The following is a 19,127-nucleotide window of genomic DNA, read 5'->3' on the forward strand; positions in this document are numbered from 1 at the left end:
TGACAAACCCGAGGACAGTTATCAACTGAATCTGCTCTATGGTGCATTTTAGCACCTTTCAGCTCACTGTTTTGGCCTTGCGTCCAGAAATTCCCCCCGGTAAACACACTACATACAACTTTTCCTGCAGCGAACAGCGGCCAGAGTTAGCGACTGCCTTGTGAACATAGCATTTAGCATCTAAACACTATGGAGTTTGTGGAAAATCGAAAAACAGAGCTTAGCGATGGGTGGATGTCGACAAGTTTTGCCACATCAACTTTACGAGGTGATAATGGGTTAAAGGTGCCGTGCGGAGTTTTCATTAGGTGTTACTCCTTAAGATCCAACAAAACGACAGCAAAGACTAGTATTTTATTCCCAGTTTTGTCACGTTTATTTTGCTAGCAGTCTTCTTCCTCTTTTCCTCCACGGGTGCAGTGACGCGTGTCTCAGTATGTCATCGCCCCTCGTAGATCAGTGGAATAGCACATCCTCGTGCACATGCACGAGGCAAGCTACACAGGGAACAGCTCCATAGCCAGGTTGGCAGGGTCCGCCAAAAGTAAACAAAGTAAAATGGTATGAAACTGCGTTGTTTGTTAATTCACTTTATTCAGCCATGAAAACAAACAGTTTGTTTAGGCATTAAAAAATCATCAGTCAATGAAGATCTTTCTCTCCTGATTAGAATTTGCACACAGAACCTTTTAACGTCGTGTTTACGACTTGCTGAAGCAGGTTTTGATTTCAGAGGTCAAACTATGAGCAGGACCAGCTTTCTTTAAGTGCATGAAGATGGTAGACTCAGGGACACCACAAATGGAGAACGATGCAGTTTTCCAGAGCAATCTTGGATTACAAACAGTTCGGTGCCTGTAAATTACATAATTCTAATTGCCAATGAAATGAGTCCTGTCACTGAGCCAAAATCCAAAAAGGAAATCAGGAAGGATAATGTTATTGGCTGGGGCCATTTGGCAGCACACAGCTCCCCTGCAAGTACTTCTTATTTTTTACAGATTTTGTATGATACAACCTGGTCATTTGTAGCCTTTAGAATTTGGTCCATTTTGTTACTGTTGCACATAAATAGCTCGGCTTTTTCCCTGTTTCCAGGCTTTGAGCAAAGACAAGCTAACTGTCATTTGGCTAGCCTTATATCTATGTTACAGAAAGGAAAGTAGCATCATTCTTCTTAAGAATTCGCTGAGGCCGCATCCGATGATCACTGTATTAAAAGCAGACTACGAAGATGCTCCAAGCTACTTAGAATCAGCCAGTACCATTCAATATTTCAAGGCAGTCTTCTCCCCAACTTTATCACGTTTCCCAATCACAGTTTTGAAAAGGTAACTTTACACACTGACACTTCTACCTCAGCTTTTGCTTTGGCACACAGTGCTTGAGCTGAGCAGGTGGAACCCCTCTATCCGTCTCCTCCTGCTCCTCCTCCTCAGTGTTCAAATAATGCCAAACACACAATGAACGTGGTGTCACTGACATTTCAATGATTACTGTGCTGCTGCTGCTGCACTGAGGTGTTCGTCACGTCACCGCTTCATGTTGTCAAAGTCGCCCGACAGCATTAACATAAATAAAGGTTAACGGTACCCAAACTGCGCGATCAGCTATCGTGACATTTGCAATGAGCAATCACAGGAAGAATTACAGACGACAAGACGACTGGCCTCCTGACATTTTCTGCTGCGCAGCACGCGACCCTGTTTGAGCAGGTTTCGGGGGGGGGGAGCTTTGACAGACAAAGACGTACACTTCCCCAGATTCAGATTCTTTCATGTAATGACAATGAGGCAACAAGGGAAAACTCTCTCCAACCACCCCCGCCCCTCCCACCTCTGTGCCTCCCCCACAGCACCAATAAGTGTCTCAGTAGCCATTTTCCATTAAATCCTGGTTTTAACCCCCGTGACCCCCCACATACACACAGAGCTGACTCCATCCCCCCACAGTAGATAAGGGAATTGAATTACAGCGCAAGATTATGAACCCTTTTGGCTACATGCATCGCAGGGTCAAGCAGTTTTTAGCTCAACTGAGAAGGTATATAGAGAGTAAGTGTGGCGGAGATTAGAGCATTGAATGTGATACAAACCGCGCAACGCACTACATAAAATGTTGCCACTGAATGCAAAAAAACATCAGAGCGTGAATGGTGAGCAGACAGCATCCCTCCTCCTCCTCCTCCTCCTCCTCCTCCATCCACTCCCCCTGATTTTCTTCCACTTCCAAGATTGTGTTAAAAATGTGTGAATAATGCTCTGCTGTGCTGTTTGACAGAGCCTGGTCAACTGCTGTCTGACCTGTGTGTGCGTGTGTGTGTGTGTGTGCTCATTCAGGTGTGCTGGTTTGACCAATATGGGTTTGTGAAGGCAGGCTGATACAGGCAGGATCAGAGCTGATGTTTGTTTCTTTTTGTTTTTTGTTTTTTTTCGATTTAAGTTGCTAGAAATCAAATGTTTCAGCAAATTTTGTCCAAAAAGTTTACAATGTTTACACAGTTTCTTCTTCCTTGCAAGCTCAAGCCTCAAAGGAACCTGTCATACAATCATATATAACAACAATAACATATAGACCATCCCTTTTCTTTATCCCCAGTGTGTTGCTTCATACATGTATGAAGACACTACCATTCCTGCCCTATTGCACACCTCCCCTCTCCGTCTCCATTACACAAATACGGACGTCCCCATTTCCAATTGACAACCGTCGTCCATCACTTCCACCCTGAGTCGCTAGGAGCGGGACGCCCAATACATTACTGTCCCTGCTGCAGAACACATCGGCAGCAGGTGTTATCCATATATCCACATACCGGCACATACAGCAGCTGCATATAGGCTACGCTTACGAAAGGTATGCGCAGGTGCATTAAAGGTGCGAGATCAAAGAACTCGGCCACCTGTCGACCTCACGCTCGAGGGGCAGCGCGTCACCTGGAGGAAACACCAACTGTAGCCGCCGTCAACTAGTTAGCTCAGTTAGCAGTGCGTATAGCAGTACAGGTGCATGTTTACTTCAGTCTATATCTCTGCAAGACAATACATAAATGTCATAACGTCAAAACAGTTAAATCATCTCATTCTGTTGATTATTTCAGCTAAAGTTACTGAAAGGAGCGTTGACGTGTTTCGCTATCATCCACCGCACTCGCACATCTCCTTTCTTTTTCTTTTCCAGGCAGCTCTCTCTGCCTCTTTCTCCTCCTCAGCCATATCTCTTCGCTTGGCCAGTTTGGTAGCATGAGTCATCACCAAGAGCGTTTGGAATTGGTAGCTTTCCATGTTACCCCATCGCCAGCGTGGTCGCCAGAACAAGAGGATCCAGCTCTCTGCGTGTTACCCGAGCAGACGGGACCGGATTTCTCTTTCCTGATTGGATCAAGTGAAAAAGGATACCAGAGAGTGTCTTTTCTCTTTTGCTGCATGAGCAGGGGGAGGAGAGACATGGGTTACTGACTAAACTCATTTTAAATCCAAATTTACACTTAAAGCCCCTTTGATTTTTTAAATGTCTCGATTAAAATGTTCATATTGCACCTTTAGTGTCTGTTTTGGCCCTATACACAGAGGTTTTGGAGTCTCAAGTCGTGATGCGCTGCGTTCCACCTCGCCTGGCTCCAGGTTTCCACTACAGTGAGCCTGACACACCGCTGCTGGCTACGACCACGGTCGGTATCATCTGGATCTACCATTCCCGGCTGCTCACTGTCATCCGGATCACATCTTGACATTTCCATCGAAAACTGCCCTTCTCCTTTGTTAATGTTACTACTGATTCCTGGGAGGTTGTCTGTGATATGCGCAAGCCCCTGACTACACTTAAAATGTCACTTATGATGATGATTGTTTGCCAGTAAAGACAAAAGACGCTATCGACTTTCTTGAGAGCTTTCAGAGCACTCAGCGGTGATTAACTGGACCGTCCACGCCAGAATTAAGTAACATAATAATCATTGATTGCAGGTACACTCTCCACCACTGAATACCTCCTAATAAAATCAGTATATACACTATTCGTACTTCAATGTGCACAGGAGCCTCCGCCGGTTGGCTGTCGGGCAGCCTTGTTACCTTGGTGATGGAATGAAAGGTCAGTTTTCTCTGTGCACGTGTACATGTGCACATGCGAGGCGCAACACAATCGTGTCATTGCAAACATCCGCGTCACTGTACATTAAGCAGCACATGAATATGCGCGCCATCGCGATGACACGGCGGAACAAACTGGTATGAAATGCATCACGCCGCTCCGGAATTGTAAACGGGAGGCTGCGGTGTTTACACACTGACAGGTGCAATCCTTTCTTCACCACGAACCAACGAGGGCAGCCAAGCCACAGTAACTCTGGGGTAGTCATCAAGGGATTCACAGGCTGAGTCCGAGTGCTCTCACACTGCATACTAATAGCACGCTATCTGTGGCATGCAGATTCCGTTGTATAAAGGTATGAACATGATATAAATGATGATTCTTATTAGACCTTACTGCTCCAGTAGAAACAACCCATCAGGGCATCTTCTACACGGGATGACCGTCAACAAAGTGGAGCAGCGGCTCCGGCGCAAATTTGTAATGATTTTATGATAAATGATTGCTGAGATGCAAAACAGCCACGTCCTCTTCTTCTTCTTCTTCTTCTTCTTCTTCTTCTTCTTCTTCTTCTTCTTCTTCTTCCTCCTCTTCTTCTTCTTGGGTTAAGGTCACAGCCAATTAAAGTGTGACTAACACGAGCCGTAGTACGCGTCTAAAACTCAGACACAGAAGCGTTTAAGTTTTCACATTGGTTTGTTGCAGCCACAAAAGAGGACGTTTCAGCTTTTTATTAGACTGAGTTTAGTTTGACACACCACAGTGAGGTAATGGTGATGATATCGAGTTAAAAATCTGAAACTGTCCAATGAAAAATTGGTAGATTTTGTGTAGATATACTTTTTTTTACGCTCTGGACTTTATTTATGTAGAACCCTCTCTCTATTAGAATCTTTTTTTCACGGCAGACATTTTGACTCCGACGATCGTTTTGTTCCGACACCTGGTCTGAGGCTGATTCACACCTGGAACACTGACGGGCTGTAAAAAAAAACGAGAGTGTGTGCATGAATTAGCGAAAGAGCGAGGAGAGTCTGCGTGTCGTAGTGACACACAGCAGTGCATTAAGTATTAAAACCCCTCTTTAACTCTTTACCACATCACTTCACGTGGTCACACCTCACTTGCCTTAGACCTTATTCTGGTTGTCACTGGTTACCTACATTCCGGTTACTGTGACAGCCCCACGTTTGAGACATCTTATTCTAAGTTTTTACACTGTGTTATGTAACTTCAAGTGTTCCCTGATCCCATACAACCTGCGGCGGGCCTCACGGGATAATGAAGACATCCTCTCTCAGTCTTGCTCATTCTCCCACGCTATCTCTCCCTAACTTTCTTTTTTGTCTTCCCGAGTGAAGAGCGAGCGTCGGAGCCTTTGAAGCCTGCTGTTTGGTAGCGCTCGCTTGTGTGAAGACCGGCTTCCCTCTTCATTGTCTGACATCACAGAGTTTTGGTCTCGGCTTGATGAAATATACATACGCAGCATGTATAATGTATGTATGTACAGAAGTAATATAGCCGATGAGTTCTCCGTGAGTCGCGTTCACACACCTGCTGCATGTATGGTCATGCGTGTGCCTTAAAACATGGAGTTACATGATAATGTGGATATACGGTGTGCTCAAGCTATGGCTGGTAGCCAGCTTACTGTGGGGCTAACGTTACTGTCTTTTGCCGTACATTAAAATAAACCGACGAGTGTGTTCATCAGGTTTTCGTGCCGTCTCCGTGTCGCACTTCAGTGACACGCACGATGTGTTTTCTTTCGCTTTTCTCCGTATTGATGTCCTTTTGCGAAACACTTGGTGACACTTGTTAAAGTGAGGCGTGACTCACACTCATGCTCTCTTCTCTCTCACTTTCACTTTCCACAAAAGGCGAAGAACGGGCCCTGATTTCTTTGAAGGCGGCTCCAGGAAAAGCAAAGTGGGGTTTTTCTCTCTCTCTGCCATGTGAAGCGAGTGAGCTACAGAGCGACTTTTTTCTCCTCGTTGTGTCTGACATCTCGACGCTTTGGTGTGAGCTCAATCGAGGGCATGCTTAGTTTCACTTCCTTCCTCTATTCCATTTCCTGGTTTCCTGTGCATGTTGAGGGCTCGCGGCTGGGCTGCGCGAGAGGCTCTGGGCCGCCGGCGCGCTCGCTATGGCTTCTCTTACACATGAGTCCACAGTTTATAACCCTGCGTCATGGGAAAACAAGGTGACAGTAGGCTTAAAGGGTTGGGAGTGGTCTGGGGAAATTTCAAGATTAAAAATGGACCTTCTTACATGTATTTGAACTCCAACACAAGCTCAGTTTTGTGTGTATTTAAAGGGATAGTGCACCAAAAAAATTAAAAAATGCACATGTTTCTTCTTACATGGAGCGCTATTTGTCCATCTGGATTGTTTTGGCATGTGTTGCTGAGCATCGGCCGTACAGATGTCTGCCTTCTCTAGAATATAATGAAACCAGATGGCATTGGACTTGCGGCGCTCAAAGCGGCATAAAAATAAATCTGAAAAACTTAAAAGGCAACGTCTCTGTCCAGAATTCACAACATGGTTACTTAAGATAATCCAAAAGCAGTTCTTGTGCATAAGAGGGTCATACCTGTGACAGCACAGTATGTAAACATTAACGGCGTCCTCCTCGGCTGAGCTGGAGCGTTACTAGCTTGGTTAGCTTGCCATTAGTCCGTGAGTTATAGAGCTCAACAGTGACCGCCCACTTTTTTAACGGCTCCGGTTCCGGAAGTGAATTTGCCATTCATTTACTCCATTGACGTTTAATAAAATCCTTATATAAAGAGTTTTAGGCCTGGAACCAAGCCAATCAGCTAGCAGTTGAATCGTGACCATAAAACATTTAAGTCGGCGCAAAAAAAATGTTGGAAAACGGAGAAAAAAAGAAAAAGGTACAAGACTGTGTACATAATTATCTTAAGAGTAAAGCAACCACTCATCCCATAAACCATTGCGAATGTAACAGCGACGTCTCTGATTGGTGGAGCTCGCTGTTACCATGTAAATGTTTACCGAACCCGCAAATTTCATGTTCGGCTGAACCCTTAATAAACTCTTCTCCTCATCACTAAATGAACGCAGTAGGTCAGAAAGTGAAATCATGGTCGCTCTGTGGTAAACGATCGTAGAGTTCAGTGTTAGCAGTAACTAGCTAACATGAAATTTGCGGGTTTGGTAAACATTTCCATGGTAACAGCGGGCTCCACCAATCAGAGACGTCACTGTTGCACTTTAGGATTGTGGGTAGTGTAGTACTTATCCATGACATCGCGAATAAAACATGTTTTTTTCAAAACAAGATTGATATCATACGGACTTGTGGCTTCTACAGGATCATATATCATCGTTTTACAATCTGATAGCTCGTGGTAAGTCTACTTTGGATGGTTACGACATTATGGCCAATAATCAAAATCTATATGCAGAATATGAATGGGATTTTCACTTCCAGAACCTCACTGTTGAGCTCTATAGGGCGTGCTTCCCTATGTGTGGTGACACAGAGAGAAAGTAGTTCCTACGTGAAACTACTCACAACCAAGTCTGCGGATCACCTCGAGTAACCAGTTCATGATTTCTGGAGTGAGACAAGTTCCATTATATTCAAGAGAAGGTCTCCAAAAAAACCTGTCGACACACAAAAACCATCTACAAAGATGAATAGCCCTACATGTACAAGGAAAAATATGTATTTTTACTTTGGGTGAAAAGTTTCTTTAAGTTGCTAAATGTGTAAAGGGCTGCGAAAAAAGTGACCCATACACAGAGGTTAATGTCCGCCGACCCACTTTCACAAGCGTTTTGAGTGTATTTGCAGTCCTCTCTGTATGAACTGCGCATTCAGCAGAGCACCGCCCCAAGTGTTTCAAGAAACAGAAGGACTGAAAGACTTCATGCTGCTTGTCTGACCACATGGCCGGTTTGTTGAAATCCACAGTTCCTCTTTTGCGCTTAACCACTGATTTTCACAGAGAAAGACAAAAAACAACTGCTGATTATGTGGCGTTTTCTCTGGTGGGAAAGCAGAATGCTGTGGTTGAGCCGCGTCTAGACTATGTAATTGTTCCATTACAGTCCCGTAAAGCAGTGATCAAAGAGGGTGAAAATGTTCCTCTTACGCTGACCTCCTGCCCCTTAGCTGCAACTGCTAGGTCTTCATTTTAAACTGTTGTAGGAAACCTTGCAAAATGCAAAAATGAAAGCACCATGCGTGATGCTTCATCTTCTACTCTATAAGAGGCCTCAACAGACATCGACTCATTTAGTCAGTAAATAGACTGATCCCGCTGATCCCACTTAGTTTTCCTGTTTTCAAGTGGTTTGCTGGTTATTTCTTGCCCCTTGCATAAGTGGATCTGACGCACTCTAAAGCTCACACAAATCTCTGAAAACACAATTTATGTTGCAGAATGAGAAGCAGCCCAGTCCTGATGCTAACGCCACACACGTCAGCCCCTCCAGAGCTTCCCCTGCATTGTACCTTAATAACGCAGCGAACACCACCGCAGCGGGCTTCAGGGCCCGTTATGTGCTCGGAGATGCGTCTGCGGGGGCCAGACAGGCTCTTTGTAGCCCTGTCCCTTCCCTGCCTTTGTCTCTCCATCTCATGGGTCCCATGGGTGAGGCCACAGTGGCGTCCCATGTGTTATTGCTAACCAATGATCAAGTAGCTGCCACGGTTCTCATGAATTATGCAGGCAGAAAGGGAAGCAACTCCACCCTCAGTTATGTAAATTTAACTTTGAGGAGACGGAGGGAGGAAAGTTGCTCGGGGGGGGGGGGGGGGGGGAGTTGGTACCCAGCATCACGCGGTGTGAATGTGTGTGAAAGGCGAGGCCACGGTCACGGTCTAGTGACATACTTATGAAGGAGCGAACCCCAGAACAAATATTGAATGTCTTAATGTGCATTTGTGCCGTTATTCATCACAGCCATGAGGTCACGAGCGTGTCTGCCGTTACATTCAGTGTTTTCGAGCAGGTTTTTGCCTGCAAGCTCACCTGCGGTGAACAGGAAGTGCTGAACTTTACATATCAGGGTTGTTTCTGCAATCAAAAGACGCACTATAGTCGGCGGTTTTTAACCACAACAGTTGATGAAAAACAAACTTTTCTGTAGAATATCGTACACTAGACACACCGCTCGCTTCTCAGATGACCTCTGTGAACGAGCCCCTAGCGCCAGAAGCAGCACATGTGTACATTGCTCACGTATGTGTGAACGGGCACATGTGCTTTGGAGATGATAGCGCCTGAGCCTACTACGGCCGTGGAGCTTCATCGCTGCCTCAGTGTGAGTAAGCCATCCAGCCATGCATAAAACAAACTGCCTATAAATAACCCAGTCTGGGCCACGGCAGGCACAAGTGTGGTTCACAACCGCTCGTCTACACATAGCAGCTCTGCCGCATGTCATTATGTCATGAGTGACAGCAAACACTGACCTATCGATGCCCGTCTATTAGTAATTGTATTTGGCGCAGGCACAGCCTCTGACAGCAAAATGGGCCGTTCAGCTTCTCCCCTTGCGCTCCCAATCTAGTTTCCTCTGAAATCTTTGTGTAAACAGAACCCTGAACATCTGCCGCTGATGACATTAGAATCCTGCTTTTCAAATCGCCCACTTCACCTGTGCGCCTGTACGTTGAACAGCCGATACCCAATTAGATAGGGAAAGAGCCGTAACTGCGTATCATATTGACCGTCCCGCCGTGACATTGAGTTTGGAGTGCTTGTTTTCCAGGAAACAAGGCTAATCCACCCCCCCTCCCTTCACCATCAGTTGTGCAGTTCACCCATAATACTGATTTTCAGACCTTAATCACCTGTTTTGCATCGGACAAGAGTAAGGGCATTCATTATAGAGTGATATACCGCGGCCTGCGTGTGTTACTGGTACAGTGTAATATTTCAGCAGCAGGTCCGCAGTCTCAGTAGGTGAGTGTCTACCTCACTGTGCGTTGTCACCGAGCCAGAGACCCGGATTCAATGTTATGAAGGAGAATATTAATCTGGTCCTGGCTCCGGCTGTCCTGTTATTGAAGCAGATGGTATCTGACAAACAGGAGCCACGTGGACACAGCTCCCTATCTGTCTGTCTGTCTGTTGAGTGACTGTAAGCAGCACTGGCAGTACAGACTGAGAGTTGTTGGGTTAGTTATTTGAGTGATACTGCTAGTTATACAAAATAAAAAGCAAACAACCAAATCAGTCAGGTGAATTTAATAGCCTTTGTCTCTCACATCATCATGCAAGTCACCCAAATACCCACTTATTGATTTCTAAATTAAAAGTTATTGTGATAAAATGCCAGATCATTTATTTATGGTGTTAGTCCTGAGAGATTAATTATCTTCTCTTATTGGGATAGCCCACAGCAAAGCCTCATTATCACTTAACCTTTGTCCCCATGTGTGTACATCACCTATAGAGGGCAGATTGTGTGTGTGTGTGTGTGTGTGTACATAACGGTTCACTGTTGACCAACATTGTACGTAGCTAAAAGTAACTTATACTACAAAGTCAAGTAAAAGAATCAAAGAGGGTCGTGTTTTTGGTCATTTTCGACTTTTATAGAGTATTCATTTGGTCCAAAAAGATCTCTACCAAATTCCGCCCAATTCTTTGGCAATTTAGTGTGTCGTCACTCGCTGTAAAATAGACTTAAGTCGTAAAGCATCAATTAACAGTTCCTTACAGTGGCAAAGATCAACTTTGTTCTTCGGCATATGTTCCACACACAAATATGGACCAGTGGGTCCAAAATTCCAACTAATGTTGTTCCCTGACTTCTTATTTCTGCTGCTTTCCGCCATCAAAATAAACGTTGGGGGCGGCGGCGAGCGGCGTAGCCAACATTTAAAAAGTTGTCATTTTCTTAAAACAAAGTGCTTATTTCTCAGTTATAATATGCCGAACTTTATCTAGAGCTATCTCCATTTGTAACATGCTTAAATCGTGTTCTAGCCCGGTATCCCGTTTCGGCCGAGAAGCAATGAACCTTAAAACTAACATAATTCTTAGGAAGTCTGGTTGCGCTTTCTCCAGCGGGGCTAAGTTGCAGTTTGGGCGCCGCTGCGAGGAGCGGGCGCCGGGGACGTTTACAGTCGTCTCTTACCTGTGACATCTGCGGCCGGAGGTTGATCTCCTTCAGGTTGATGGACTGGGGTCGCAGGTTGTTGAGCAGATGGCAGAGGAGGACTCCATCCCGGAGGGTCTGGGCCAAGTCGAATACCTGCGCTGACTCCCACGTTACCCGGTGGTTAGCTGGGAGCACCTTGCAGTTAATCAACCACAGCGCGCATTGCCTCCAGTACTCCATCATTATTCTGACTTCGGCCGGACGAGCTTTTCAGAGGAATTAGTTGGTGTGGTTTTGTTTTGGGTTTTTTTGTTGTTGTTTTTTAAAGCAAGTGAAACTGCTGACGGCTCGGTGGCTGCGCCTTAAATCGTGTCCATGCTAACATCCGCCGAACTGTGAAACCCGCTGAAAAAAACGGAACAGAGAGCTGGTGGAGATGCGGGGAGCCGCTCCAGAGATGACAGTCCGGTGTACTGAGGATGTGGATGGAGCGCACCCTGCACTCTTCCTCTCCCTCTCTCTCTCAGTCACTCACACACACTCCCTCCCTCTCTTTCTCTCTCTCTCTCCATCTCTCTCTCTCTCTACCGTCTCTCTTCCCTCCCCCTCACCCGGCTCTTCACCTCTTCCGCTTGCCACTCATAGGTCCGCTGCGCACCGTGATAAATGAAGTGACGGCGACAAATACAACACACGAGAGAACACAACGCAGGTTTGTGATGAAGATAAAAAAAATTAAAAATAAAAAAGACACGCATTCATGGATTCGCGTCAGTTAACTTTGCCTTCGTGCGGGCCAGTATTTTCATACATCGCGTCCAAGTTCCTCCCTGTATGCAAACGCTCCAGCTGCGCACAGAGAGGAGCCACGCTTCTGCCTAAGTAATGATTAAACCAACCAAATATGTCCCATCTTTCTGAGATAAGGAGCCACCCTTCTTCACCAAGGCACCATTATATTCTCCTTTCAGAAATAACATTCATGACGTGTCAGCTGTGTGGTCATGGTTTATGACTCATTAACCCACTGAAACTCTGACTGTACCTTCATTTGACATTAGTAAAAGTGAAAAAGACTCATTTAAACCTTATGGTTCGATAATAGTCTTTCTACCGTAATATATAAACATGAACTGTGTACATTTACACATATCCTAGGGGATGTATAGTACAAATAATCCTCAATTCAATATTACCAATATTATCATAACAGGCAATGTGAAGCCGAATTATCATATTATATATAGTGTGTACAGTATTTGCTTTCTATTTTTACGTGTTCAGTGATGCATCTTGTATTTGTTTGGCCTTACCAGAATTCTGAACCTTTTTCATTTGCATGTATGAATCATTAGGTCCTTGGAGGAAATGTGGCTAAAAGCAGATGTGCGTTATCACATTCACGGCGAGGATTCTCAAGAAGTTTTGGTGGCGCAGAAAGGTTAACGCGTCTGCGGCCACGGGTGCATCTGTCACCGTCTTCCTGTCCTGTCAACAATAAGAGTCATGTCCTTTGGTGTGCCTCTTTGTGTAGTTCCCGTTTGGGGTTTGCGGTGTTCAAATTTTTGCTCTTATTTTGAAAGAAGAGAAAGAAGGGGGGATGTTGCGAAAAATCGTTCTGCATGGGAAAAGCAGTTTGTAAATCCATTTACTAGCTGAATTTTTTTTCAGTTAATTTACACAGTGACACTGATCCATTGAGTATTACTCAGGATTCAGGGTATAATAAACTGTATTCAAATGGCGGCCATTTTCCTTCGATGTCACCCTCAGGACGGGAAGCTCGATTATCCTTTTGCTGTGTTCCAGGTCAGAATAAACTTAAGCAATCTTAGAAATCATTATCGTTTCACCGCTTCTTGACTGACCAGCCACCGAAAAGACGATTGAGAGTGGGTAGAAGGCTACATTTTTCAAAATAAAACAACAAATTTGATAACCAATTAGCTAAAGTTAGCAAACAGCCACTTCCTAGCTAACATTAGCATTTGATTAGTGTTCTGCTTTAATTTCAAGATGTTCATTGATATTTTTAGAATCATTTTACGGCCTTCCTAGCATATTGTGTAACTCTAACAACGAGCAATGTTAGCTCGGAGGCGGTCGGATGCTAACGTTGGCTAATGGCTTACCAGATATGTTGTTTGACCTTGAAATGTGGCCCAGTGGTGAAATGATAAATGCTCGTCATAATTCCAGACATAAACACTGGTCTTCTTTTGCTAATTTCAACACTTGTGTGTCCAAAACTGTATATATGTGCATCCAGTAGAGTGAAATACAAGGCCTCAAAAACGAGTTAGTTCCATTCAGCTGCTTCTTATTCATCACCCTTCTCCATCAGACCACCAGTGGTCCCACAAACAGTCTCCTCCAAAGTAATTTTATCACTTTGAACAATCAAAGTCCAAATAGTTCTCTTTTCTTTGTCTGATAAATTCATTTCCTGTTTAGAATAATTTCCCCTTTCCATTATTTTATTGTTTTGCAGCTACTCAACACAACCACTTCTCCTTTACTTCTTTAATGCGTATTACAAATGTGATGTTCGGAGCACGAAGGGCTAATGAGGAGGCAATACATCACCCTGCCTTTCATTGGAATAGTACAGTAATGTGCTGTAATAATAACAATTATGTGTTTGCCTTAGTGGTTTGGGGACAAAGATTTAATGTTCGTGACATGTGCAGTAAGAACTGACCCAAGAAAGAAGCGTATATGTGTTAAAACATACCGTGTCTAAAAACGGAAATGCATTTCTAACATATTCATCCTGTAAATGCAAAACTTATCATCTCACTGAGAGCATGATTGGCATGACTGAGCCAATATATATGGTCTAACTGAAGCTGGGTTTATCTTTTATTGCTTCTCTGTGAATAAAATGAGGAAACTCTCCTCAGTCCTCTGCTACATACTGGCTGCTCTGACTTAAAAGCATCAAATTAAAGGTTTTAAATTCCTCGGTAATGGGACTGGGAAGGGTGCTGGGTATTACAGTATTCGCGAGCTGCATCTGCTTCATCATTATAAGTGCCGGTATATCATCTGGTCTCATAGTTTGTGCAGACTGCCTGAGAGAATTTGACCAAGACTGTGAAACGGTAATTTTTTCTTCTTTCACTGTCAAGTTCCTCTTGAGCAAGGCAGTTAAAGGATCAGTTCATCCAAATATAAAAATGTTGTCTTTATCTATTCATTCCCATGTGCCAGTAGCATTCTCCTTAACAACTGAAGTAGATGGGGATTTATTTAAGAGATATATATTTATATGTATATTTTTTTTTGTTTTGATTTAATTTAAAAAAGCATAAAAAGGCTCTATACAGCTCATTGGACGTTAGCCAAGTCTCTGGAAGCCCCAAGATCCCAAGTTGATTTGAAAAGACATAATTTATAAACCATATTGAGGGGGAGATGAATATTTCTGCCAATTTTATAACAATTCATCCAATATTTGATGAGATATTTCACTAAAGAACATCTTTTCAAATCAGTTTGGGATCTTGAGACTTCTGGGGACTTGGATTAAACCAGATAAGATATTGGGAGCCATTTTTCTAATTGATGCAATTTAAAAAAAAATCACCATCCACTTAACTTTTTTTATGGGAACGCTACAATGCCTTTTTGCTGTGAAGCCCCAAATTTTTTTGTGAACTACCAAGAATTCCCCCCGGCTTTCCGTCGGCATGAGGCGAAATAGCCTGAATTTTCATTTTTGGGTGAACTTATCCTTTAAGCTCATTCTGATCTAGCTGCCAAATAACAGGAGAAGATGCGGCAAATGGCCTCCAGACATGAGTGTGAAGCAAACGAGTGCACCTGCAATACAATTCACATCCATACAAGTTTTTATTGATCCCTGCTGGGCTATTAGCACAACAAAAAGCAATGGGCTACATAGAGGCTGTGGAACAAATGGGATTAAATAAACATCTGAATCAGGGTGTGCCAAAAAAAAAAGGTGATGCAACATAACCTGACAGAAAGACGTGATAAAAGTAGAGCAATCAAAATGTATTGCATAACAAACTCAGGCATGTTAGAGGATGAGAATTCCAATGTGTCAAAAGAAACTCTGTATAGCAACAACGGTGCAGAAATGTGCTGGTAATCACATTAACAGCGCTGCATGAGGTCGCTCTTACAGTACACACAGGAACGACTGAAGATAAGAGAGGAGCGACACACCAGGATTAATTTCCTTTTGCAGGTAATGTGATACACCGAGACTCTTTTTGCAGAGGAAGGAACATTCAGAAAAATGCTACTATGCAGAGGATGGATGCTGCAGGATCGCACCAAGTACATTTACATACAAAGGCCCGTGCAAACAATGCTGTGGAGATTAGTCTTCGGCTACTGCAGCTGTAAACACTTCTGTGATCTGAGATTCCTCACTCTGCATCTTCACTTCTTCACACTTGTGCAGATGACTTGGATGAACGTCAAAGGAGAAATACAAATTTCCAATGAAACTCTTTTGTTTACCCACATTCAAATCAAGACTGATTGAGAGTGGAGGGAGTTCGTGTGGCTGAGCGGCGAGCATCCAGCTTTTTGTCTTCGACTGGCCTCACGCGGGATGCCATGGCTGGCATAGCAGGGATGGCAGGAGAGGTGGCTAGTGGCCGGATGCTGGTGTACCTCTCAGCGCCCTTCTCCTGTTTCAGCTTCCTCTCCGAGACTAGAAAGACGGCCATGTGGCCAGGCAATTATCAGGATTCCGCTGATTAATGCTGCATAGGGACTGAGGGGAAACACACAAACAAAAAAATTTACCATCACCTGTGTGTTTTGGAGATGCATTTGCACGAAATTGCCATAGCGAATAATCCCAGCAGTGTATGATGTTTATTGTAGCACTGCATCAAAACAAGACAAACGATTTGCCTGTTTCACCTGGAATGAGACCAGAATTAGAAGCTAATGACGAACAATGTGAGCTTCCAGGACACAGCATGACTATGTCTGAGCACATATGGCAGATGTGGTGTGGCTGCCAGGGCTTTGTTTTCACTGCCACGGCACATAATTAAAGTGATTTAACAATCAAATAAGTGATCTTATGTTCACTGAGTCACCGAAGATGAGGAAGAACAAGAAGACAGCAAACGATAAGAGGGTTTAGGATGTAACAAAAGATGTCAGAAAATATTAAACTGAAATATAAGGGAAGTCTACAGCCTCTTTAATGCTCAAAATGAAAACGCTAATACGCTATTTTTAGTGTGTAGGACCCCTCCTCTGGAGACCATGAATGTTTTTACCAGGCAATACATCTGATCTCTTTATAGTTTACTTATAGAATCCTTACTCAGGTTTTTCTTAAAACTTTACTGACTTCGTATGGATCAGGTGTCTACACTTACAATATAAATGACAACCACCAATCATGGGCTCGTATTAGTTAGATCACAACACGTTAGATGGGGTTACAACAGAGAGTGATGGCTCATTTTTGAAGATTTCGAGTTATTTGTATGATTGACAACAAGGTGCTACATAAGTTCACATGCAAGCCTCACTAAGACTGTGGGGATAACACTGCTGTTTCTCTGGGATTGGTCACCAGATGATGATTCCTCACGTCTTCAATGACTTATCTTTGCCACACTGATTAAATAATTCCCATATCTATCTCAACATCTATTTGATGGATGAACTCAAAATTTAGTTCAGGCATTCATGGTCCCCAGTGGCTAAAGACTGCTCACTTTGGTGAGCTTAGCTTTTGACATAAATGTTTCCAATACTTGCTGGTATTTTTGGCCATGATACCTGCAAAGCTAATGACGTTGCCATCAGCCATAGCTGTGCTGGTAAATGTTAGTATGCTAGCATGCTGAATGGTTAACATCTAAAACATAATACCTGCCTAACGTCACCATATTAGCTTTTTCATAGTGAGTATGTAACCCGCGAACTGATGTTAGCATTTAGCTCAAAGCACCACTGTGCTTTATGCTAGCATTGCTAAGAAACTACTTACAAGCATATTAAAGTAGAATATTTAGCTCGTTACCAAGATGGAGTCTGAAAAAGAAAAGGAAAGATAAAAAATATAGGACTCAGAAAAGTGTTCCAGTGCGGTCCATTAAATGAACCATAGCACTGTTTCCAGATTATCATACACACCCTCCATGATGAGCGTTGTTATCTGATGCCAAAACCTGCCAAGTAACAGAGTGGCATCCCCCCCATTCCCCGCTGTCCTGCCAGATGATCAAAGCCCCCAAAGCTCTGCCGCCCCTCAACATGAGGGCACTGCCACATTGTCGGCACTCCATCTATATCTTCTTGCAGTCCTGCCAGGCCGCAATTGAGAAAGCTTCGCCCTGCGCATTGTGTCACTTGATCTGGTGACAGTGGCTGATCTATTTGTGCAGCTCTTTTATCCCCTCTGTGAAGGGCATGTTATCTCCTGGCCAGAGGAGGCTAATGCTCCCCATTTCCTGCAGATTTGCTCTGTGAAGATCATCTGTATCTTGAGACTGTGTTTCCATATAGATTAATGTAATGTTTTTTGTTTGTTTTTTTCATTAAGGGACCCTTATTTGAATTCTGTCCTTTCATACTCCCGTCGATTTTTCTTCTATTACTGCAACATTTCAGTAAGAACCTCTTGCGCATAAAGTTTAAACATACAGCATCATGTATACCTCCAGTTTTCTTCCAGAATGACATCCTCAACCATAACTCAGATGTAACGCCATAGTGGCATTTATTCATTGTTTTCTAACTGCTATTGATTGTCTGACTCACTCCCATAGCACTCTATTTCGCTGGTTTAGGAGGCTAGAGGAGAAATCAATTGGCTAGGAAGCCCATGAGAGGCCGAGGAGAAGTGGAGCCTGGCCAGGCCTCGCAGGGTTTCATCAGAGTTGGAACAGTAGAGGAGATCAGCTGGGGAACCATCAGGACGGAGGCAGTGGAGTGGAAGATGCACAGAGAGAGCGCGTGATGAATTAAAATGACAAAGACGGTTTATAAGTGCTTTTTCAACATATAGTAATTTGCCCTGTGTGGGTGCCCTGGGTGTTCACTAGGGGCAAATTAACTTGTGAATGAAGAGTTAACCCTTCGGGGAATCGAATGAAGAAGTTAATGGCTTTATTTAAACCGTCTGGAGTTTAGACACAGGGTAAGATGAGAAAGTCCCCATGGCTAAAGATCCGGGCTGTGAAGGTGAAGGGAGGATCCCCTGTGTGATGTCTGTAGGGCCAGCAAAGCTGAAGTGATGCCTCCTGCTTCAGACAGCAAAATGCAACAGATAAATCAAAAGACATGAAAGATATATTTTTCCTTCCTTTTAGAGGTCCAATTGGTTGTTGTATCTCATTCCCAACCTGTCAAATACTGGCGCTATGGGTTAGTAGGTCGGGTCAGCAACCAGTCCTAAGTGTCAGTAATTGACGAACCGGGAGTAAGACTCAAAAATCAACTATCTTACAAATTGGACCTTTTAAAGCATCATTTTAATTTTTACATAATTTGACTTTTTAATCTGGTCCAGACAAAAGAAGCTTGACTATTGAATCCTAATGACTGCTTTCATCCTTTTACTTTTAATAAATCCCACCAGCAGGTCAAAGTTTTGTTTAATGAAGTGAAATAACTTGACATCTACTGGATGGCAGCACGTTCTCGTCCCAGGTAGTCAAACCTGCTCCTCGCTAGCCAAAGTCTTCCCATCAGAAAGCCACATGGCCAGCACAAAATGGCAGTTTGGATGAGTTTAGGCACTAAAACTTCATGGTTAGGTTCAGGAAATGGTCATTGATGTTTGGGTTTCACATGGGACAGGAAGCCCAGTCTCTTGGGTGAACGTCTGGTGTGTGACCCTCCACTCAACCCTGACCTCCACCCTCCAGCCCTCTAGGGACATTACTGTTCTATATACTAAGTCAAGTGAAGCAGATGCTCTGATATTTGACACCCTG

The 19,127-nt window shown here is 43.8% G+C and overlaps 1 protein-coding gene across 2 annotated transcripts in view; it reads right to left on the minus strand.

The window, feature by feature from the left end:
• vav3a (vav 3 guanine nucleotide exchange factor a) overlaps positions 1 to 11,762 on the minus strand; it is a 107,239-nt gene extending 95,477 nt beyond the window's left edge. The window contains exon 1 of one of the 2 annotated variants that reach the window (XM_030397940.1): positions 11,218 to 11,762. In XM_030397940.1, coding sequence (XP_030253800.1) covers positions 11,218 to 11,424 — 207 coding nt within the window. In that variant the 5' untranslated portion in view covers positions 11,425 to 11,762. The remainder of the gene's footprint in view (positions 1 to 11,217) is intronic. The other variant, XM_030397942.1, reaches the window with a different exon arrangement.
• Between the last annotated feature and the right edge of the window lie 7,365 nt (positions 11,763 to 19,127).

This window comes from Sparus aurata, chromosome 19, assembly GCF_900880675.1.
Source record: "Sparus aurata chromosome 19, fSpaAur1.1, whole genome shotgun sequence".
NCBI lineage: Eukaryota > Metazoa > Chordata > Actinopteri > Spariformes > Sparidae > Sparus > Sparus aurata.